This window comes from Scyliorhinus torazame, chromosome 18 (assembly GCF_047496885.1).
Source record: "Scyliorhinus torazame isolate Kashiwa2021f chromosome 18, sScyTor2.1, whole genome shotgun sequence".
In the NCBI taxonomy this organism is placed as follows: Eukaryota; Metazoa; Chordata; class Chondrichthyes; order Carcharhiniformes; family Scyliorhinidae; genus Scyliorhinus; species Scyliorhinus torazame.
The window spans coordinates 90,539,023-90,559,150 of NC_092724.1; the positions used below are offsets into that span (position 1 = coordinate 90,539,023).

General features: G+C 51.5%; 1 protein-coding gene across 1 annotated transcript in view; it reads left to right on the forward strand.

Moving 5' to 3' along the window:
- Positions 1–4,158: 4,158 nt before the first annotated feature.
- The window catches only part of LOC140395365 (transient receptor potential cation channel subfamily V member 6-like), a 141,902-nt gene continuing 125,932 nt past the window's right edge, over positions 4,159–20,128 (forward strand). The window contains exons 1-2 of the mRNA XM_072483021.1: positions 4,159–4,399; positions 7,744–7,841. Of these exons, the coding sequence (XP_072339122.1) occupies positions 4,269–4,399; positions 7,744–7,841 (229 nt within the window). The 5' untranslated portion in view covers positions 4,159–4,268. The remainder of the gene's footprint in view (positions 4,400–7,743; positions 7,842–20,128) is intronic.

Below are 20,128 nucleotides of genomic sequence, written 5' to 3' on the forward strand. Positions count from 1 at the left end.
ACAGTGACTTCTTACATTGCTGCTTTCACTGGACCGCTGGCAAGACATGTTGTCTGTGTGTCCAACATCAGGGGCGAAATTCTCCGGAAACGGCGCGATGTCCGCCGACTGGCGCCCAAAACGGCGCAAATCAGTCGGGCATCGCGCCGCCCCAAAGGTGCGGAATGCTCCGCATCTTTGGGGGCCGAGCCCCAACCTTAAGGGGCTAGGTCGGCGGCGGACAAATTTCCGCCCCGCCAGCTGGCGGAAAAGGCCTTTGGTGACCCGCCAGCTGGCGCAGAAATGACATCTCCGGGCGGCGCATGCACGGGAGCGATAGTGGCCGCTGACGGCATTCCCGCACATGCGCATTGGAGGGAGTCTCTTCTGCCTCTGCCATGATGGAGACCGTGGCGGAGGCGGAAGGGAAAGAGTGCCTCCACGGCACAGGCCCGTCCGCGGATCGGTGGGTCCCGATCGTGGGCCAGGCCACCGTGGGGGCACCCCCCCGTGGCCAGATCACCCCGCGCCCCCCCCCAGGACCCCGGAGCCCGCCCGCGCCGCCTTGTCCCGCCGGTAAGGTAGGTGGTTTAATCTACGCCGGCGGAACAGGCATTTTAGCGGCGGGACTTCGGCCCATCCGGGCCGGAGAATCGCGGGGGGGGGGGCCCGCCAACCGGCGCGGCGCGATTCCCGCCCCCGCCGAATATCCGGTGCCGGAGAATTCGGCAACCGGCGGGGGCGGGATTCACGCCAGCCCCCGGCGATTCTCCGACCCGGCGGGGGGTCGGAGACTCTTGCCCCAGATTCCCAAAGCTTCAGGGGTGTCATCAAAGCATCCCTGGAATGGTCAAAAATTCCTATCAGTTCATGGGATGACCTGGCCGCTGACCGACGAAAATGGAGAAGGTTCGTTCAGGAAGGCACCAAACACATTAGGAGGCTTCATCGGGATCATGCAGAGGAAAATTCAAGGTAACTTCGAAACACCTCATTGACCTAACCCTTCAAGCACCATCTGCCCCACATGTGACAGTGTCTGCAGATTTTGCATTGTACTCATCAGTTATCCCATAGGACCCATCGAACATGATGCCTCCACAAGATGGACATTGAAAGGATATTCCCTCATGTGGGTGAGTCCAGAACTAGGGGTCACTGTTTTCAAATTAGGGTTCACCTTTATAGGACAGAGATGAGGTGAATTTCTTTTCTCTCAAAGGGTTGTGCGACTTTGGAAATCTCTGCCTCAGAAGACTGAAGCAGGGTCACTGAATAGTTTTAAGGCAGGGGTAGATAGATTCTTGTTAGGCAAGGGAACCAAATGTTATTCGGAGTAAATGGGAATGTTGAATTCGAAACATGGACCATGATCTTATTGAATAGTGGAGCAGGCGCAACGGGCCGAATGGCCCACTTCTGCTCCTATTTCATATGTACATATGAACCAGACTAGAAGTAGGTCATCCTCGACCCAGAGTGATAGCCTAAGAAGAGTGTCCATCTGGAAGTTTATTCCACACATTGATCCCTCATAATTACATTGCGCCAGCTGTGATTCAGTTGGTATTACTCAAGTTGTGGGTTCAAGGGCAGCATGGTGGCGCAGTGGTTAGCACTGCTGCATCACGGCATCGAGGTCCCAGGTTCGATCCCGGCTCTGGGCCACTGTCCGTGTGCAGTTTGCACATTCTCCCCATGTCTGCGAGGGTTTCACCCCCACAACCCAAAGATGTGCAGGGTCGGTGGATTGGCCACACTAAATTGCCCCTTAATTGGAAAAAATGAATTGGGTATTCTAAACTTTAAAAAAAAGTTGTGGGTTCAAGTCCCACTCCAGACACTTGAGCACAAAATCCAGGTGCTGCACCGTCAGCTGGTCTATTGGCTGATACATTTAATCAAAGCCCATCTGTCCAGTCACAATGTTAAAGATTCCGTAGCAATATCTTGCAGAAGAGCATGGGTCTTTTGCCCAGTGTTCAGGCCAATATGTATCCCTCAACCAACATCATTAAAAGGCAGATGATTGAATCTTTTCAGATTGCTGCTTGTGGGATCGTGCTGTGCTCAAATTGCTGCTATGTTTCCTACATTCCTAATGCAGGTAGGGAATATACAGTGAATGGTAGAACCCTCAAGAGTATTGAAAGTCAAAGAGATCTAGGAGTACAGGTCCACAGGTCATTGAAAGGGGCAACACAGGTGGAGAAGGTAGTCAAGAAGGCATACGGCATGCTTGCCTTCATTGGTCGGGGCATTGAGTATAAGAATTGGCAAGTCATGTTGCAGCTGTATAGAACCTTAGTTAGGCCACACTTGGAGTATAGTGTTCAATTCTGGTCGCCACACTACCAGAAGGATGTGGAGGCTTTAGAGAGGGTGCAGAAGAGATTTACCAGAATGTTGCCTGGTATGGAGGGCATTAGCTATGAGGAGCGGTTGAATAAACTCGGTTTGTTCTCACTGGAACGAAGGAGGTTGAGGGGAGACCTGATAGAGGTATACAAAATTATGAGGGGCATAGACAGAGTGGATAGTCAGAGGCTTTTCCCCAGGGTAGAGGGGTCAATTACTAGGGGGCATAGGTTTAAGGTGAGAGGGGCAAGGTTTAGAGTAGATTTACGAGGCAAGTTTTTTACGCAGAGGGTAGTGGGTGCCTGGAACTCGCTACCGGAGGAGGTAGTGGAAGCAGGGACGATAGGGACATTTAAGGGGCATCTTGACAAATATATGAATAGGATGGGAATAGAAGGATACGGACCCAGGAAGTGTAGAAGATTGTAGTTTAGTCGGGCAGCATGGTCGGCACGGGCTTGGAGGGCCGAAGGGCCTGTTCCTGTGCTGTACATTTCTTTGTTCTTTGTACTTTGTATTACAACAGCGACTACAGTTTAAAAATATTTCTCTGCACATCAAGTGCTTTGGGCCATCCGGAGGATGTGAAGGTGCTATGGAAGTGCAAGTTCTTTCTTTGCAGTGATCATTCTGACTTAGGGCGACAGCATAAAATGAGTGATATCTGGTTTCTTGCCGTTTATATCTGGGGCGGGATTCTCCGACCCCCCGCCGGGTCGGAGAATCGCCGGGGGCTGGCGTGAATCCCGCCCCCACCAGTTGCCGAATTCTCCGGCACTGGATATTCGGCGGGGGTGGGAATCGCGCCGCGCCGGTTGGCGGGCCCCCCCCCCCGGCGATTCTCCGGCCTGCGATGGGCCGAAGTCCCGCTGCTGGAATGCCTGTCCCGCCGGTGAGAATCAAACCACCTCTCTTACCGGCGGGACAAGGCGGCGTGGGCGGGCTCCGGGGTCCTGGGGGGGGGCGTGGGGCGATTTGGCCCCGGGGGTGCCCCCACGGTGGCCTGGCCCGTGATCGGGGCCCACCGATCCGCGGGCGGGCCTGTGCCATGGGGGAACTCTTTTCCTTCTGCCTTCACCATGGTCTCCACTGCGCATGCGCGGGGATGCCGTGAGCGGCCGCTGACGCTCCCGCGCGTGTGCCGCACGGCAAAGTCATTTCCGCACCAGCTGGCGGGGCACCAAAGGCCTTTCCCGCCAGCTGGCGGGGCGGAAATCAGTCCGGCGCGGGCCTAGCCCCTCAAGGTGAGGGCTCGGCCCCTCAAGATGCGGAGAATTCCGCACCTTTGGGACGGCGCGATGCCGGTCTGATTCGCGCCGTTTTTGGCGCCGGTCGGCGGATATCGCACCGATTGCGGAGAATCCCACCCCTGATTTTCATTTTTAGAAGTCATTGGAAATTAATATTAAGAAAACCGGTAATAGCTCCCACTTTACATGTCGCGCAATATAAAGAATACTGCCATATGTGAAGAAAATCGTTCTCATTTCTGTCCCAAAGTGACCACCACCTGTCCAACCCTCAGTATCGGAGAGTGAATGGTTATTAAGGAAACATGAATTCTGTAAAGTGTTTGATAGATAGGGGGCCTTTCTGTACTGACCTGGAAACACAGCCAGCGGGACTTGAAGGGTTAAGGCACACCTGTGGGAAATGATTGTGGCTCCTCCCAAAGGTGTGACAATTCCTGCAATGTTCCAGTGACGACATTATCAGCCTCTGTCAGAGAGAATATACAGCAAGCTGCAAGCACTAACTTTCTAAAAGATCCTGTCTCATTGACTGCTAACAATCGGCAAAGCAAGTGTTTTTTTTCTCCAAAAGCTGAGCTCCAACATTTAATTTGAATAAATCAGCGAGAAGACCATTGCTGGGAAAGGTGGGACTGACGCTGCAAGTCTCTCTGTGTCTGGAGGAGTCCAGGGGACCAAATGCCAGGACTCTTACAGAAAGCCTGGCAGTTGACCTTCCTGAACTGGCTGCGTGGGCCGGTCCTGGATCTGCAGCCCGAGGAAGGGCCGGGGCCAGAGGTGTACGAGCAGCATGTGCTTCAGCAAAAGAGGTGAGCGCAGCGTCCGAATGTGAGGCGGTAATCGCAGGCTGTGCAGGTTATCATAGATTATCATAGAACTTACAGTGCAGAAGGAGGCCATTCGGCCCATCGAGTGTGCACCGGCTGTTGGAAAGAGCACCCTACCCAAGTTCAGCACCTCCACCCTATCCCCATAACCCAGTAACCCCACCCAACACTAAGGGCAATTTTGGACACTAAGGGCAATTTATCAAGACCAATCCACCTAACCCGCACATCTTTGGACTGTGGGAGGAAACCGGAGCACCCGGAGGAAACCCACGCACACACTGGGAGGATGTGCAGACAGTGACCCAAGCCGGAATTGAACCTGGGACCCTGGAGCTGTGAAGCAATTGTGTTATCCACAATGCTACCGTGCTGCCCGTGCAATAATTATTATTAACAATAATAATCTTTATTAGTGTTACATTAACATTGCAATGAAGTTACTGAGAAAAGCCCCTAGTCGCCACACTCCGGTGCCTGTTCGGGTACACTGCGGGAGAATTCAGAATGCCTAATTCACCTAACAAGCACGTCTTTGGGGACTTGTGAGAGGAAACCGGAGGAATCCCACGCAGACACAGGGAGAACATGCAGACTCCGTACAAACAGTGGCCCAAGCCAGGATTCGAACCTGGCACCGTGGCGCTGGGAAGAAACAGTACTAACTACTGTGTACCGTGCTGCCCTGTGCTACTGTGCCGCCCTAATTGAGTGTGCCAGCCCCACTTGTTGGACGAAACCTCTTCCTGTACCCCCAACACCACCGTCAGGCAAATCAGTTTGCGAGTGATTTGGCATGGTGGCACAATGTGGCACAGTGGTTAGCACTGCTGCCTCACAGCGCCATGGGCCCGGGTTTGATTCCTACATTGGATGACTGTGTGGAATTTGCAAGTTCTCCCCGCATCTGCGTGGGTTTCCTCCGGGTGCTCCGGTTTCCTCCCACAGTCCAAAGATGTGCAGATTAGGTAGATTGACCATGATAAATTTCCCCCGAGTATCCAAAGGCTAATTGCATTACGGGGATAGGGCGGGGCATTGGGCCTATGTAGGACACTCTTTCGGAAGGTCGGTGCAGACTTGATGTTCTGAATGGCCTCCTTCTGCACTGAGGGGATTCTATGATTCTGTGATTCGATGGTTCTATTTGACAGCGTTCAGCAGGAGCCTGGGCGAGACGGTCCTAAATCAATCGAGGGCCCAGAGTAAAACGGGAAATAAATAAAGAGAAAACAGTTGAGGGAGAAAATAGAAAATGTTGGATCATGAATTATTTGAGGCAAAGGTACCCAGGAAGCACCGATCGGATGATCTGGCATGGACACCAACCATATTCCATTTCCCGGTGATCCCGAGAGTGGAACTTTGCAATGTTTGGGACCTGGAAGTTAGACTATGATATTACTTCCTGGGAATTCAATGGCATAGTGTCACGTTCCTCATCTGCTAGTTTAAGGAATCATGACTCCAGCTGCCTAGGCCCAGAGCTCTCCTCAACGCACCCACCTCCCTACACCTCCCTCCTCACTTATGACCCTCCTTAAAACCTACCTTTTACACTTGAAGTTATGGGGCTGAGTTCTCTGGTCCTCCAGCCTCATGCTTCTCGGCCACGCGCCATTTGCTGGCACCGGGATTCTCTCTTCTTGTCACTTGTCAATGGGATTTGCCATTGAAGCCATCCCAGGGTGCTGGGAAACCCCCAGGGGGCAGGGGGGGGGCGCGGGGGGGAGGGTGCTGCCAATGGGAAACGAGAATTCCAACAGCCGCTGATTTCCAGCCATGGTCTTCTGCTTTTAGACTTTTGGCGAGATTCAGTGTCAAATTCTTACCTGACGGACAATCTGCGAAGCAATTACATTAAAGGTGAGGGGCTGGTTTAGCACAGTGGGCTAAATAACTGGCTTGTAATGCAGAACAAGGCAGCAGCGCGGGTTCAATTCCCATACCAGCCTCCCCGAACAGGTGCCGGAATGTGGCGACTAGGGGCCTTTCACAGTAACTTCATTGAAGCCTACTTGTGACAATAAGCGATTATTATTATTATTATGTTGCTGTTGGTATGAATGTTTTAGACCTTCATACGCTAATATTGCATGGCATAATAGGCACCCTGGCATTGCTGTTGCCTTGCAGGCTAGCTCAGTCCCTCAGGGCAGGAACGGCCTCACCGAAAGCAGTCATCACCACAGATGCCACTGTTGCCACCACCATAGCCAACATACACAGTGCCGTCAGTTGTTGCTGGAGCTGAGGCCGTCCTTTCTCACTTTGTCTAACCCCCAGCCAGCTTAGAGTCCAGTGAGTGACAAATGCCCAGGTGTAAGGAGCTGGAATGATCCATCCGATAGTATCTTCTGGCCCTTTGGCCTCTGTGATCAATGAGTTTGGCACAATAAGCTGAGTGTACATAAGTGAAATTAAAAGCTGGAATACCGTATTGTGTATCCATGTCTATTGTGCGCGTCAATGTAAGTCCATTTATTCTGCGGCAGAACCTGATAAACCTACCATGCATATCCAGCACTTCATATGAGCATAAATTAAATGGAAGGTTACAGACTGACTGAAAGAATTTGGTGTTATTTTATCATCATTAAACGTAACGACCTTGTAGTCCATCCCAGAAATGGGAGTGTACTATTCCAGAATTGTCACTAGGTGTCAGCACTGTGCATCCTGAGCTCAGGAATAATAAAAGCTGCAGAATACACAGGATAAACAATCAATTTCCTACTTGAGAATTTAAACTGTTAATTCTTGTTACAAACTGTATATCTGATTTATTTTTGAACAGAGTAGAGCTCCCTCCACACTGTCACCATCAAACACTCCCAGGACAGCTACAGCATGGGGTTAGATATAAGATAAAGATCTCATTATACTGTCCCCATCATACACTCCCAGGACAGGTACAGCACAGGGTTAGTTACAGAGTAAATCTGCCTCTACACTGTCCCCATCAAACACTCCCAGGACAGGTACAGCACAAGGTTAGATACAGAGGAAAGCTCGCTCTACGCTGTCCCCATCCAGCACTCCCAGGAAGGTACAGCGTGGGGTTAGGTACAGAGTAAAGCTCCCTCCACATTGTCCCCATCCAGCATTCCCAGGGCAGATACAGCATGGGATTAGATACAGAGTAAAGCTCCCTCCACATTGTCCCCATCCAGCATTCCCAGGGCAGATACAGCATGGGATTAAATATAGGTTTGTATCCATCAAACAGTATGACAGCACAGAAACACTGAAAGGATTGAACACACACAGCTAGAGCTGGTTGTTGTCAACATATATTAATAGATTCCCGCTTTCTCTGTTAACAGGATCAATGAATCACCTCTCCTTCTTGCAGCCAAAGAAAATAAAGATCGGGATATTTTAAAAATTGCTCAATGTCCATCATTTAACCTTTTGGATACAGGTGAGAAGGATTTATCTTTTAATCGACTCCACATGATGCCCATATTTCTGTTGTCCCAATTTGTGGTCCAGTTTTGATTAATGTTGGAACTGTCTATGTGGGGGTTTAGAATGGAATAGAATCACAGCATTTACAGTGTAGAAGGAGGCCATTCGGCCCAAGGAGTTTGCACCGGCCCTTGTAAAGAGCACCTTACTTAAGCCCACACCTCCACCTTATCCCCGTAACCCAGTAACACCACCTAACCATTTTGGACACAAAGGGCAATTTAGTATGGCCAATCCACCTAACCTGCACATCTTTGGACTGTGGGAGGAAACTGGAGCACCCGGAGGAAACCCACGTAGACACGGGGAGAACGTGCAGACTCCACACAGACAGTGACGCAAATTGTATTTACTCAATCCCCTTAACATTACATCCCCTTAACAAAATCTGATGTTGCTAACCAGACTGTTAGAGAAGTATTAATAGCATCAGGTTAGAAGAATCAGAGGGGAAAAGGAAATTGTCTTAAAGGGATGAATTTCATGGACGGGGTTTGTTTGGTGCACATTGTTCGCCTTTGCAAGAGTTAGCCAGGCGCAATCTTTGGACTGTGGGAGGAAACCGGGTCACCCAAAGGAAACGCACATTTCCATGCAGGTGTTTTCCAATAAATGGCACTCTGGAGCCTGTTCCTGAACTTTCAGTCCCAGCTGGGTCCCAAGCCGGAGCACCTGGAGGAAACCCACGCAGACACAGGGAGAAAGTGAAAGCTCCACTCAGACTGTGGGCCGGAATTGAACCCAGGGCCCTGGCGCTGTGAGGCAGCAATGCTAACCACTGTGCCACCCATGATTTGTAGGATTTAGTGAGGAACCTTCTCCAAGTCTCTTCAGGTTCACTGGTCTTGAAGATCAGTGGAGCAAGAACATTACAGCTCCTTCTATGTTACATCCTTTGTGGCCTGTTCCCACCACCTATCCTCCTACCCCACCCTGCTCCCACTTGTTTGAATAGATTCCCAGATAGGGACATGGGGTCTTGGCATCTGTTCAATACCATACTGTGACTCCCAATCACTGCTTATCCAAATGATAGCTTTGATGTATAAAATGTTTTTAGTTCAGCTCTATAACAACTTGATTGCATTTTTATGTAGGAGCAATCTCCTTCACTAACACTGCCTCCCCACCCCCAAACTGTGTGTTTTAATCCGAACAACCTTTTTAGTTCAATGTCAAAGACAGAAAGGGGAGTAAGAAAAGTGGTAGGCAGAGAAACCAGATTCAAACAGGGCCATAGCAAAAAATATTGGGAGTGAGGCAATGTTAAAACGATAAGTTTAAAGGCTTTGTGCCTGATCACACAGAGCATTTGCAATAAAGCGGATGAACTATTAGTTATGAGACATAGGAGCAGAATTAGGCCACTCAGCCCATCGAGTCTGCTCAACCATTCAATCATGGCTGATATTTCTCTCATCCCCATTCTCCTGCCTTCTCCCCATAACCCCTGGTCCCCTTATTAATCAAGAACCTATCCATCTCTGTCTTAAAGACACTCGGTGATTTGGTCTCCACAGCCTTCTGCAGCCAAGAGTTCCACAGATTCACCACCCTCTGGCTGAAGAAATTCCTCCTATTCTCTGTTTTAAAGGATCGTCCCTTTAGTCTGAGATTGTGTCCTCTGCTTCTAGTTTTTCCTACAAGTGGAAACATCCTCTCTACGTCCACTCTACCCAGGCCTCACAGCATCCTGTAACTTTCAATAAGATCCCCCTGTCATAATATCCACTCATGTATATAATGAGATGCAGACAGGCAGAGATTGACACACAGGATGACTAGTAAGCATACAACACAGCACGGCCAATCACCAGACAGGACACTACCACTATAAAGCCAGAGGGCACTAGGTTTCCCGCTCTCTCGGGACCCAGCTACTGAGACAGTCAGAGTCCTCGAGCTAACAAGCACAAACACCATGCGGTAGCTAGTAAGTCTGGTCAGGCTACTACAAGGTCACTAGACAGATCAGTATAGTGTCAACCCACAGCTGAATATGTACAGCAGTTCATCTAGTTGAATAAAACAGTGTTGGATCTTCTCCTGTGTTAGACGTCTGTTTCTAACTTCCCTGCATCGAGTTCAGTCCACATCGAACCAACCTGCCTAACACACCAGAGTGATATTGATCATGACGGACCTACCTCGAGTGAATCAGCATCGACCAGCAAGCGGCCATCCAGCGAAATGGAAAACATCCAGCCTCCTCCGCAACTCCGCATCTCCGGAAACCTCAGCGCCAACTGGAAAATCTTCAAGCAAAAGTTCCTCTTGTACATCGAGGCCTCCGACCTCGAGACAACATTGGATGCCAGGAAGATCGCACTATTTCTCTCCACTGCAGGGGACTACGCAATCCATATCTACAATTCACTTACGTTCGCCAACAGTGAAGACAAAACGAAATTCAAAACAGTCCTGCTGAAGTTCGACAGCCACTGTGACATTGAGGTTAATGAGAGCTTTGAACTGTATATCTCCCTGCAGAGGCTTCAGGTTAAGGATGAACCTTTTCAGTCCTTCTTGACCCATCTCCACATCCTAGCGCAATCATGTAACTATGACTCGACGGCTGATTTCATGATCCGGGATCAGGTCGTTTTCGGGGTCCACTCCGACTCCCTGCAGCAGCAGCTCCTTAAAATCAAACAGTTGACCCTCTCTGTCGCTATCGAGACGTGCGTTGTCCATGAGCATGCCAAGAATCGTTACTCCCACATCAGGGCAGCAGAAACTGCAAAGCTGGCCTCCCACGAGGCAGAAAGGGTGCAGGCCATTGCACAGATGCAGGCCTGAGCATCGAGGAGAGTGGCCGTTTTGCGCGCTTTTCTCGGATCCCTGCGCATGCGCGCCACGACCGAGTGGATGACGAGACCGAAAACCCGACTGCGCAGGTGCGTACGTCGGCCGACCGCACTGCGCATGCGTATGGCGCACGGATCGCGCTGACGGACGTCAGCGTCATGACTTGTCCAAATTGTGGCTCCACCCACTTAAAGCGGCAATGTCCGGCAAGAGGACGCCGATGTCTCCAGTGTGGCAAGTTTGGCCACTACGCAGCCCTCTGCAGATCCGCTCCACCGCTCAGCAGCCAGAAATCCCAGCTGCGGCGCAGAAGTATCCGCTCAATACAACAAGGCAAGCCAGATTCTGATCCCGACAGCCCAATGGACCCTGATGCTGACTGCCTCAAGTCTCCATATCGGGTGGGCATCATAACCACACATGAGCTGGCCTCCACCAAACATGCCTCTCGATCCTCAGTGTGGATCCCGACGACGAGTGGTGTGCTGCCCTCACAGTTAACAAGGCTCGCATCCGATTTAAACTGGACACAGGCACGCCTGCGAAACTCATCTCACAATCTCGACACCATCCGCGCCAGACCAAGCATTCTTCCACCGGCCTGCCAGCTCCTTGATTACAATGGCAATGCCATAGCTGCCAGTGGCTCGTGTCAACTAGGGGTATCCAACAAGGCGATCAAGGCAACGTTACGATTTGAAATCGTCAGGCCTGACAGGGCGTCCCTGCTTGGTGCTCGCGCCTGCAAGCTCCTGAACCTGGTTCAGCGAGTCCACACCATGTCATCGTCACCGGCGACGGCCTCGCCCGATGGAAATTTGCAAGCCGACATAGACGACATTATCATGCAATACCACAGTATATTCGATGGAATGAGCACGCTCCCGTACCGATACAAAATACTGCTCAAGCCGAACGCCATCCCTGTAATCCATGCACCACGCCGGGAGCCGGCGCCCCTCAAGGATCGTCTGAAAAAGCAACTACAGGACCTCCAAGACCAGGGCATCATCTCAAAGGTCACGGAGCCAACAGACTGGGTCAGCTCCATGGTATGCGTAAAGAAGCCATCAGGGGAGCTCCGCATTTGCATTGATCCCAAGGATTTAAACAGCAACATCATGCGGGAGCACTACCCGTTCCCGAAGCGTGAAGAGTTAACCAGTGAGATGGCTCATGCCAAATTCTTCACTAAGCTGGACACCTCCCGGGGTTTTTGGTAAATACAGCTGGACGCGTCCAGTCGCAAGCTGTGCACGTTCAACACCCCGTTTGGCCGCTACTGTTACAACCGCATGCCTTTGGGTATCATATCTGCTTCCGAAGTGTTTCATCGCATCATGGAGCAGATGATGGAGGGCATCAAGGGGGTACGAGTATACGTGGACGCCGTGATCATCTGGTCCACAACACCCCAGGAACATATCGCTCGCCTCAAGAGGTCTTCCAGCGAATTCATGAACATGGTCTCCAGCTCAACAGGGCCAAGTGCTCATTTGGTCAATCTGATATAAAGTTTCTAGGCGACCACATCTCGCGGCAGGGTGTGCGGCCAAACACCGACAAGGTCTTGCCGATCAACGCCATGAAGACCCCGGAGGACAAGAAGGCGGTCCTCCGCTTCCTCGGGATGGTCAACTTCCTCGGGAAATTCATTCCCGATATGGCATCCCACACCACGGCCCTCCGCCATCTCGTCAAGAAGTCAACGGAATTCCAGTGGCTGCCCACGCATGAAGCGGAATGGCGTGAGCTGAAGGCAAAGCTCACCACAGCCCCAGTTCTAGCGTTCTTCGACCCAACCAAGGAAACCAAGATATCAACTGATGCAAGCCAGGACGGCATTGGGGTGGTGCTCCTCCCGCGAGATGACTCCTCGTCCTGGGCTCCAGTGGCATATGCCTCCAGGGCCATGACGCCCACTGAGCAACGGTATGCCCAGATCGAAAAGGAGTGTCTGGGTCTCCTGACAGGAATAGTCAAGTTTCATGATTATTGATAGACGTCAATTCAGACGAGATGCTGAGAAGCAGTGAACCGATGCTTTAATAAGCTAAATATGTGCCGACCTGTAGCTCCTCCCGCAATGCAGGGCTGACCCAGGTCAACAGGCTTTATACCTCCACAGCTGGGCGGAGCCACAGGCGGAGCCAATAGCAGCACCAATAATAACATTCCAACAGTACAACAGCAACAACCAATAACAGAACAGCAATAACAATAAGTCTCTACAACAGTGGAGATAACAATACTAATAGAACAGTAGAACAATAGTGAACATATATACAACAGCCTTACGTAGCCATACGTGGCTCACCACATTCACCCCCCGTTAAAAAAATGTCTGGCGGGGGTGAAAGGGACTCATAAGTTCAGTCTCACAGGAGGGTGAATTGTTCGCTGCGAACGCCTCAGCTCCGGCTGCGGCGTGGACACTGGCGTCAAAATCTTATGCTCCGGGAGCACATCGTCTGCACAACGGGGTCTCGGATAGGGTGACGATGCAGAGGCAGGGCTCAAGGACCCTTTGGGAGATGTTGGTGAAGGTGTAGGTGGGGAAGTGGGTGGGGAGGTGGCTGGGAGGGGCGCGGTAATAATGGACGTAGGGGTACCCGCGGGAACCAGGTCGCGGAGGGAGACTGTGTCCTGTCGTCCATCGTGGTGTGCCACATATGCGTACTGAGGGTTCACGTGGAGAAGCTGAACCCGCTCGACCAGGGGAACGGCCTTATGGCTCCTCACCTGTTTCCGTAGGCGGACTGGCCCAGGTTTCGTTAACCAGGCCGGGAGTGAGACCCTGGAGATCGACGTCCTGGGAAAGACAAATAGACGGTTGTGAGGGGTCTCGTTTGTGGCAGTACACAGAAGCGACCGGGTGGAGTGAAGCATGTCAGGGAGGACTTTTTGCCATCGGGAGACTGGGAGACTTCTAGACCGTAGGGCCAGAAGGACGGCCTTCCAGACCGTAGCATTCTCCCTCTCCACCTGCTCGTTCCCACGGGGGTTGTAGCTGGTAGTCCTGCTCGAGGCAACGCCCTTACTGAGCAGGTACTGATGCAGCTCCTCACTCATAAAAGAGGAGGTATATATATAGGTGGGGAAACCAAACAGGAAGAAAATGCTGCGCAGGGCCTTGATGACAGTGGCAGAGGACATATCAGGACAAGGGATTGCAAACGGGAAGCGGGAGTACTCAACAACGTTGAGAAAGTACACATTACGGTCAGTGGAGGGGAGTGGCCCTTTGAAGTCCATGCTGAGGCGTTCAAAAGGGCGGGAGGCCTTCACTCGGTGAGCCTTGTCTGGCCGATAGAAGTGCGCTTGCACTCTGCACAGATTTGGCAATCCCTGGTCACAGCCCTGACATCGTGTAGGGCAGGTTGCGGGCCTTGACGAAGTGAAGAAGCCGGGTGACCCCCGGGTGACAGAGGTCGTTGTGGATGGCCCACAACCGGTCTGTTTCACGCTGGCGCATATACCGCAGGACAGGGCATCTGGGGGCTCGTTGAGCTTCCCAGGGTGATACAAGATGTCGTAGTTATAGGTGGAGAGGTCGATTCTCCACTGCAAAATCTTGTCGTTCTTAATCTTGCCCCGCTGCGTGTTATTAAACATGAAGGCAACTGACCGTTGGTCTGTGAGGAGAGTGAATCTCCTGCCTGCCAGGTAATGGCTCCAGTGTCGCACAGCTTCCACAATGGCTTGTGCCTCTCGATGGAGGGGTGTCGAATCTCGGAGGCATGGAGGGTACGGGAAAAAAAGACAACAGGCCTTCCTGCCTGGTTGAGGGTAGCAGCCAGGGCAAAGTCAGACGCATCGCTCTCAACCTGGAATGGAAGGGATTCATCCACAGCGTGCATCGTGGTCTTGGCAATGTTGGCTCTAATGCGGTTGAAAGCCAAACGGGCCTCAGCCGTCAGGGGAAAAATGGTGGACTTAATGAGTGGGCGGGCCTTGTCCGCGTAGTAGGGGACCCACTGGGCATAATATGAGAAAAACCCCAGGCATCGTTTCAGGGCCTTGGGGCAGTGGGGAAGGGGGAGCTGGAGAAGGGGGTGCATGCGGTCAGGGTCGGGCCCTAGGGCACCGTTTTCCACGACATAGTCGAGGCTGGCTAGCCGGGTTGTGCAGAAAACACACTTCTCCTTATTGTAGGTTAAATTAAGGAGTCGGGCGGTGCGGAGGAAATTGTCTAGGTTCACGTCATGGTCCTGCAGGTCATGGCCGCAGATGGTGACATTATCCAAGTACGGAAATGTGGCCCGCAGCCCGTACTGGTCCACCATTCGGTCCATTGTTCGTTGGAAGACCGAAACCCTGTTGGTGACGCCGAAGGGGACCCTGAGGAAATGGAAGAGGTGGCCATCTGCCTTGAAGGCAGTGTACTGGCGGTCTTCCCGCCGGATAGGGAGCTGGTGGTACGTGGACTTCAAGTCTACCGTAGAGAAGACTCGATACTGCGCAATCTGATTAACCATGTCAGATATGCGTGGGAAGGGGTACGCGCCGAGCTGCGTGTACCGAATGATCGTCTGACTGTAGTCGACTACCGTCCGGTTCTTTTCCCCAGTCCGGACGACCACCACTTGCGCTCTCCAGGGACTGTTACTAGCCTCGATGATCCCCTCCTCCAGGAGCCGCTGAACCTCTAACCTGATGAAGGCCCTGTCCTGAGCACTGTATCGTCTGCTCTGGGTGGCAACGGGCTTACAATCTGGGGTGAGGTTCGCGAAGAGTGAGGGAGAGGTGACCTTCAGGGTTGCGAGGCTACAGATCGTGAGAGGGGGCAGGGGTCCCCCGAATTTTAGTGTTAGGCATCTGAGGTTGCACTGGAAATCTAGCTCGAGCAGGAGAGGAGCGCAGAGATGAGGGAGGACGTAGAGCTTAAAGTTAGTGTACTCTACGCCTTGTATTGACAGGTTTGCAAAGCAATACCCCCGGATCTGTACGGAGTGCGAACCGGACGCGAGGGATATAGTCTGCGAGATGGGGAGGACCCGGAGGGAGCAGCGCCTTACCATATCCGGGTGGACAAAACTATCTGTGCTCCCGGAGTCAAAGACACAGCATGCCTCCTGCCCGTTGACTTTGACAGCCATCATCAAATTTCGCAGATGGTAAGGCCGGGATGGTCGAGCTGGACCGAGCTGAGGTAATGCGAAGGATTATCTGTGGCAGCAGCGTGATCATAAAATGGTGGTGTCGACGATGTCAGGCACGATGGCGGCACCCACTGGTCACACGTGGCGGGCGGCGTCGGTGACGACGACCAAGATGGCGTCCTCCACGGGTTGCAGGCGGCAGATGACGCGTCGGAAGGGGGCGGTCCCGGCAGGCACGATGCCATGTTGTGGGGTCTGTGAGCCTCAGGCCGACCGGGTTTTGATTTGGGGGCTTTAGAGCGGCTCAGACATACCTTTCTTGCCGCACTCATTACACAGAGTGCTGCCTGCTGGGTAGCGCTGCCGGGGATGCTGGCCTTGCCCGTAGAAATAACAGCAAGGTCCTCCGGAGCTGTGGGCAGCCATGCGGTGCAGGAGTGAGATACGCAGAGGTCGGGTGATGGCTTCGCCTCTGACGTCCCCGAGGATGCCGCGTGGTCGGATGGGAAGGCCTCGAGGCTCTGGAAAGCCACTTCTAGTGAGGTCGCCAGCTTCACTGTCGCCTCAAGGTCGAGAGCCCCTTTCTCGAGGAGGCGCTGCCGGACATAGCTGGACCAGACTCCAGTCACACAAGTGTCCCGAATCATTAGCTCCGAATGCTCCGATGCAGAGACCGCCCGGCAGTTACAACTGCGGGCGAGTACCCTCAACTCACAAAGATACTCCGCGAGCGACTCACCCTGGCGCTGACGCCGCGTGGTGAGGAGGTGTCGGGCGAGGATCTCGTTGACCGGCCTCACAAACTGTTCCTTGAATACATCTACAGTCTCCGTATACGAGCCCGCATCTTGGATTAACTGGAAGATCCGGTGGCTCACCCGGGCGTTGAGGAGACGTTGCTTGAATGCCGGGGAAACCGCAGCAGTCGAGGATTCGAGATAGACCTCGAAGCAGCTGAGCCAATGCTCAAAGATAGCCGGCGCTTCAGCGGCCTGCGGGTCCAGTTCGAGATGTTCAGGTTTGAGGGCAGCGTCCATTATCAAACTTTTAGCTTATTAAATTGATAGACATCAATTCAGACGAGACGCTGAGAAGCAGTGAACCGATGCTTTAATAAGCTAAATATGTGCTGACCTGTATCTCCTCCCGCAATGCAGGGCTGACCCAGGTCAACAGGCTTTATACCTCCACAGCTGGGCGGAGCCACAGGTGGAGCCAACAGCAGCACCAATAATAACATTCCAACAGTACAACAGCAACAACCAATAACAGAACAGCAATAACAATAAGTATATACAACAGTGGAGATAACAATACTTATAAAACAGTGGAACATATATACAACAGCCTTACGTACCCATATGTGGCTCACCACAATTATGTTTACGGCCTGCCGAAATTCACGGTGGAAACGGACCACAGGCCTCTAGTCCACATAATCCAGAAGGATTTAAATGACATGACACCTCGGTTACAGCGAATTCTTCTTCGACTCTGCCGCTATGACTTCGAACTTGTCGACACGCCAGGAAAAGAGCTGATCATTGTAGATGCTCTATCCCGGTCCATCACCACACCGTGTGAGCAAGGTGACTTCATTGTCACATAGAAGTGCAAGTGCAATTGTGTGCCACCAATCCCCCAGCCTCTGACGAACGGGTGGTCCAAATTCGTGAGGAAACGGCCAAGGATCCTTTACTGCAGCATGTGATGCAGCACCTTACCCATGGCTGGCAGAAGGGACAATGTCCCCAATTCTTTAATGTTAAAGACGAGCTGACGGTTGTGGAGGGAATCCTTCTGAAACTCGACAGGATTGTTATTCCTCAGAGCATGCAGGCTACGGTGCTGGGCCAACTCCATGAGGGTCACCTTGGAGTCGAGAAATGCCGATGCAGAGCTCGGGAGGCGGTTTACTAGCCGGGCATTAACCAGGATATTGACAACACGGTCCTCAACTGCCCCACCTGTCAGAAGTTTCAACCGGCTCAACCCAAGGAAACACTGCAACAGCACGAGATCGTGACCTCTCCGTGGTCCAAAGGAGGTGTAGACCTTTTTCACGCCAAGGGGCGTGACTACGTACTCCTGGTTGACTACTTCTCCAGTTACCCAGAAGTCATAGAATTTACTGTGCAGAAGTGGTGAAACTGTCCGACCTCACGTCGAAGGCGAGAAGCGAGGCCACATTGGATTTGGTACTGGGTAATGAACCAGGACAGGTGTTAGATTTGGAGGTAGGCGAGCACTTTGGTGATAGTGACCACAATTCGATTAAGTTTACTTTAGTGATGGAAAGGGATAGGTATATACCGCAGGGCAAGAGTTATATCTGGGGGAAAGGCAATTATGATGCGATGAGGCAAGACTTAGGATGCATCGGATGGAGAGGAAAACTGCAGGGGATGGGCACAATGGAAATGTGGAACTTGTTCAAGGAACAGCAACTGCGTGTCCTTGATAAGTATGTACCTGTCAGGCAGGGAGGAAGTGGTCGAGCAAGGGAACCGTGGTTTACTAAAGCAGCCGAAACACTTGTCAAAAGGAAGAAGGAGGCTTATGTAAAGATGAGACATGAAGGTTCAGTTCGGGCGTTCGAGAGTTACAAGTTAGCTAGGAAGGTCCTAAAGAGAGAGCTAAGAAGAGCCAGGAGAGGACATGAGAAGTCTTTGGCAGGTAGGATCAAGGATAACCCTAAAGCTTTCTGTAGATATGTCAGGAATAAACGAGTAGGGCCAGTCAAGGATAGTAGTGGGAAGTTGTGCTTGGAGTCCGAGGAGATAGGAGAGGTGCTAAATGAATATCTTTCGTCAGTATTCACACAGGAAAAAGACAATGTTGTCGAGGAGAATACTGAGATTCAGGCTACTAGACTAGAAGTGCTTGAGGTTCATAAGGAGGCGGTGTTAGCAATTCTGGAAAGTGTGAAAATAGATAAGTCCCCTGGGCCGGATGGGATTTATCCTAGGATTCTCTGGGAAGCTAGGGAGGAGATTGCTGAGCCTTTGGCTTTGATCTTTAAGTCATCTTTGTCTACAGGAATAGTGCCAGAAGATTGGAGGATAGCAAATGTTGTCCCCTTGTTCAAGAAGGGGAGTAGAGACAACCCCAGTAACTATAGACCAGTGAGCCTTACTTCTGTTGTGGACAAAATCTTGGAAAGGAATAATTTGATTAGAGATAGTCAACACGGTTTTGTGAAGGGTAGGTCGTGCCTCACAAACCTTATTGAGTTCTTTGAGAAGGTGACCAAACAGGTGGATGAGGGTAAAGCAGTTGATGTGGTGTATATGGATTTCAGTAAAGCGTTTGATGAGGTTCCCCACGGTAGGCTACTGCAGAAAATACGGAGGCATGGGATTCAGGGTGATTTAGCAGTTTGGATCAGACATTGGCTAGCTGGAAGAAGACAAAGGGTGGTGGTTGATGGGAAATGTTCAGACTGCAGTCCAGTTACGAGTGGTGTACCACAAGGATCTGTTTTGGGGCCACTGCTGTTTGGCATTTTTATAAATGACCTGGAGGAGGGCGTAGAAGGATGGGTGAGTAAATTTGCAGATGACACTCAAGTCGATGGAGTTGTGGACAGTGTGGAAGGATGTTACAAGTTACAGAGGGACATAGATAAGCTGCAGCGCTGGGCTGAGAGGTGGCAAATGGAGTTTAATGCAGAAAAGTGTTGAGGTGATTCATTTTGGAAGGAATAACAGGAAGACAGAGTACTGGGCTAATGGTAAGATTCTTGGCAGTGTGGATGAGCAGAGAGATCTCAGTGTCCATGTACATAGATCCCTGAAAGTTGCCACCCAGGTTGAGAGGGTTGTTAAGAAGGCGTATGGTGTGTTAGCTTTTATTGGTAGAGGAATTAAGTTTCGGAGCCATGAGGTCATGTTGCAGATGTACAAAACTCTAGTGCGGCCACATTCGGAGTATTGCGTGCAATTCTGGTCGCCGCATTATAGGAAGGATGTGGAAGCATTGGAAAGGGTGCAGAGGATATTTAGCAGAATGTTGCCTGGTATGGAGGGAAGATCTTATGAGGAAAGGCTGAGGGACTTGAGGCTGTTTTTGTTAGAGAGAAGAAGGTTAACAGGTGACTTAATTGAGGCATACAAGATGATCAGAGGATTGGATAGGGTGGGCAGTGAGAGCCTTCTTCCTCAGATGGTGATGTCTAGCACGAGGGGACATAGCTTTAAATTGAGGGGAGATAGATATAAGACAGATGTCAGAGGTAGGTTCTTTACTCAGAGAGTAGTAAGGGTGTGGAATGTCCTGCCTGCAACAGTCGTGGACTCGCCTACACTAAGGGCATTCAAATGGTCATTGG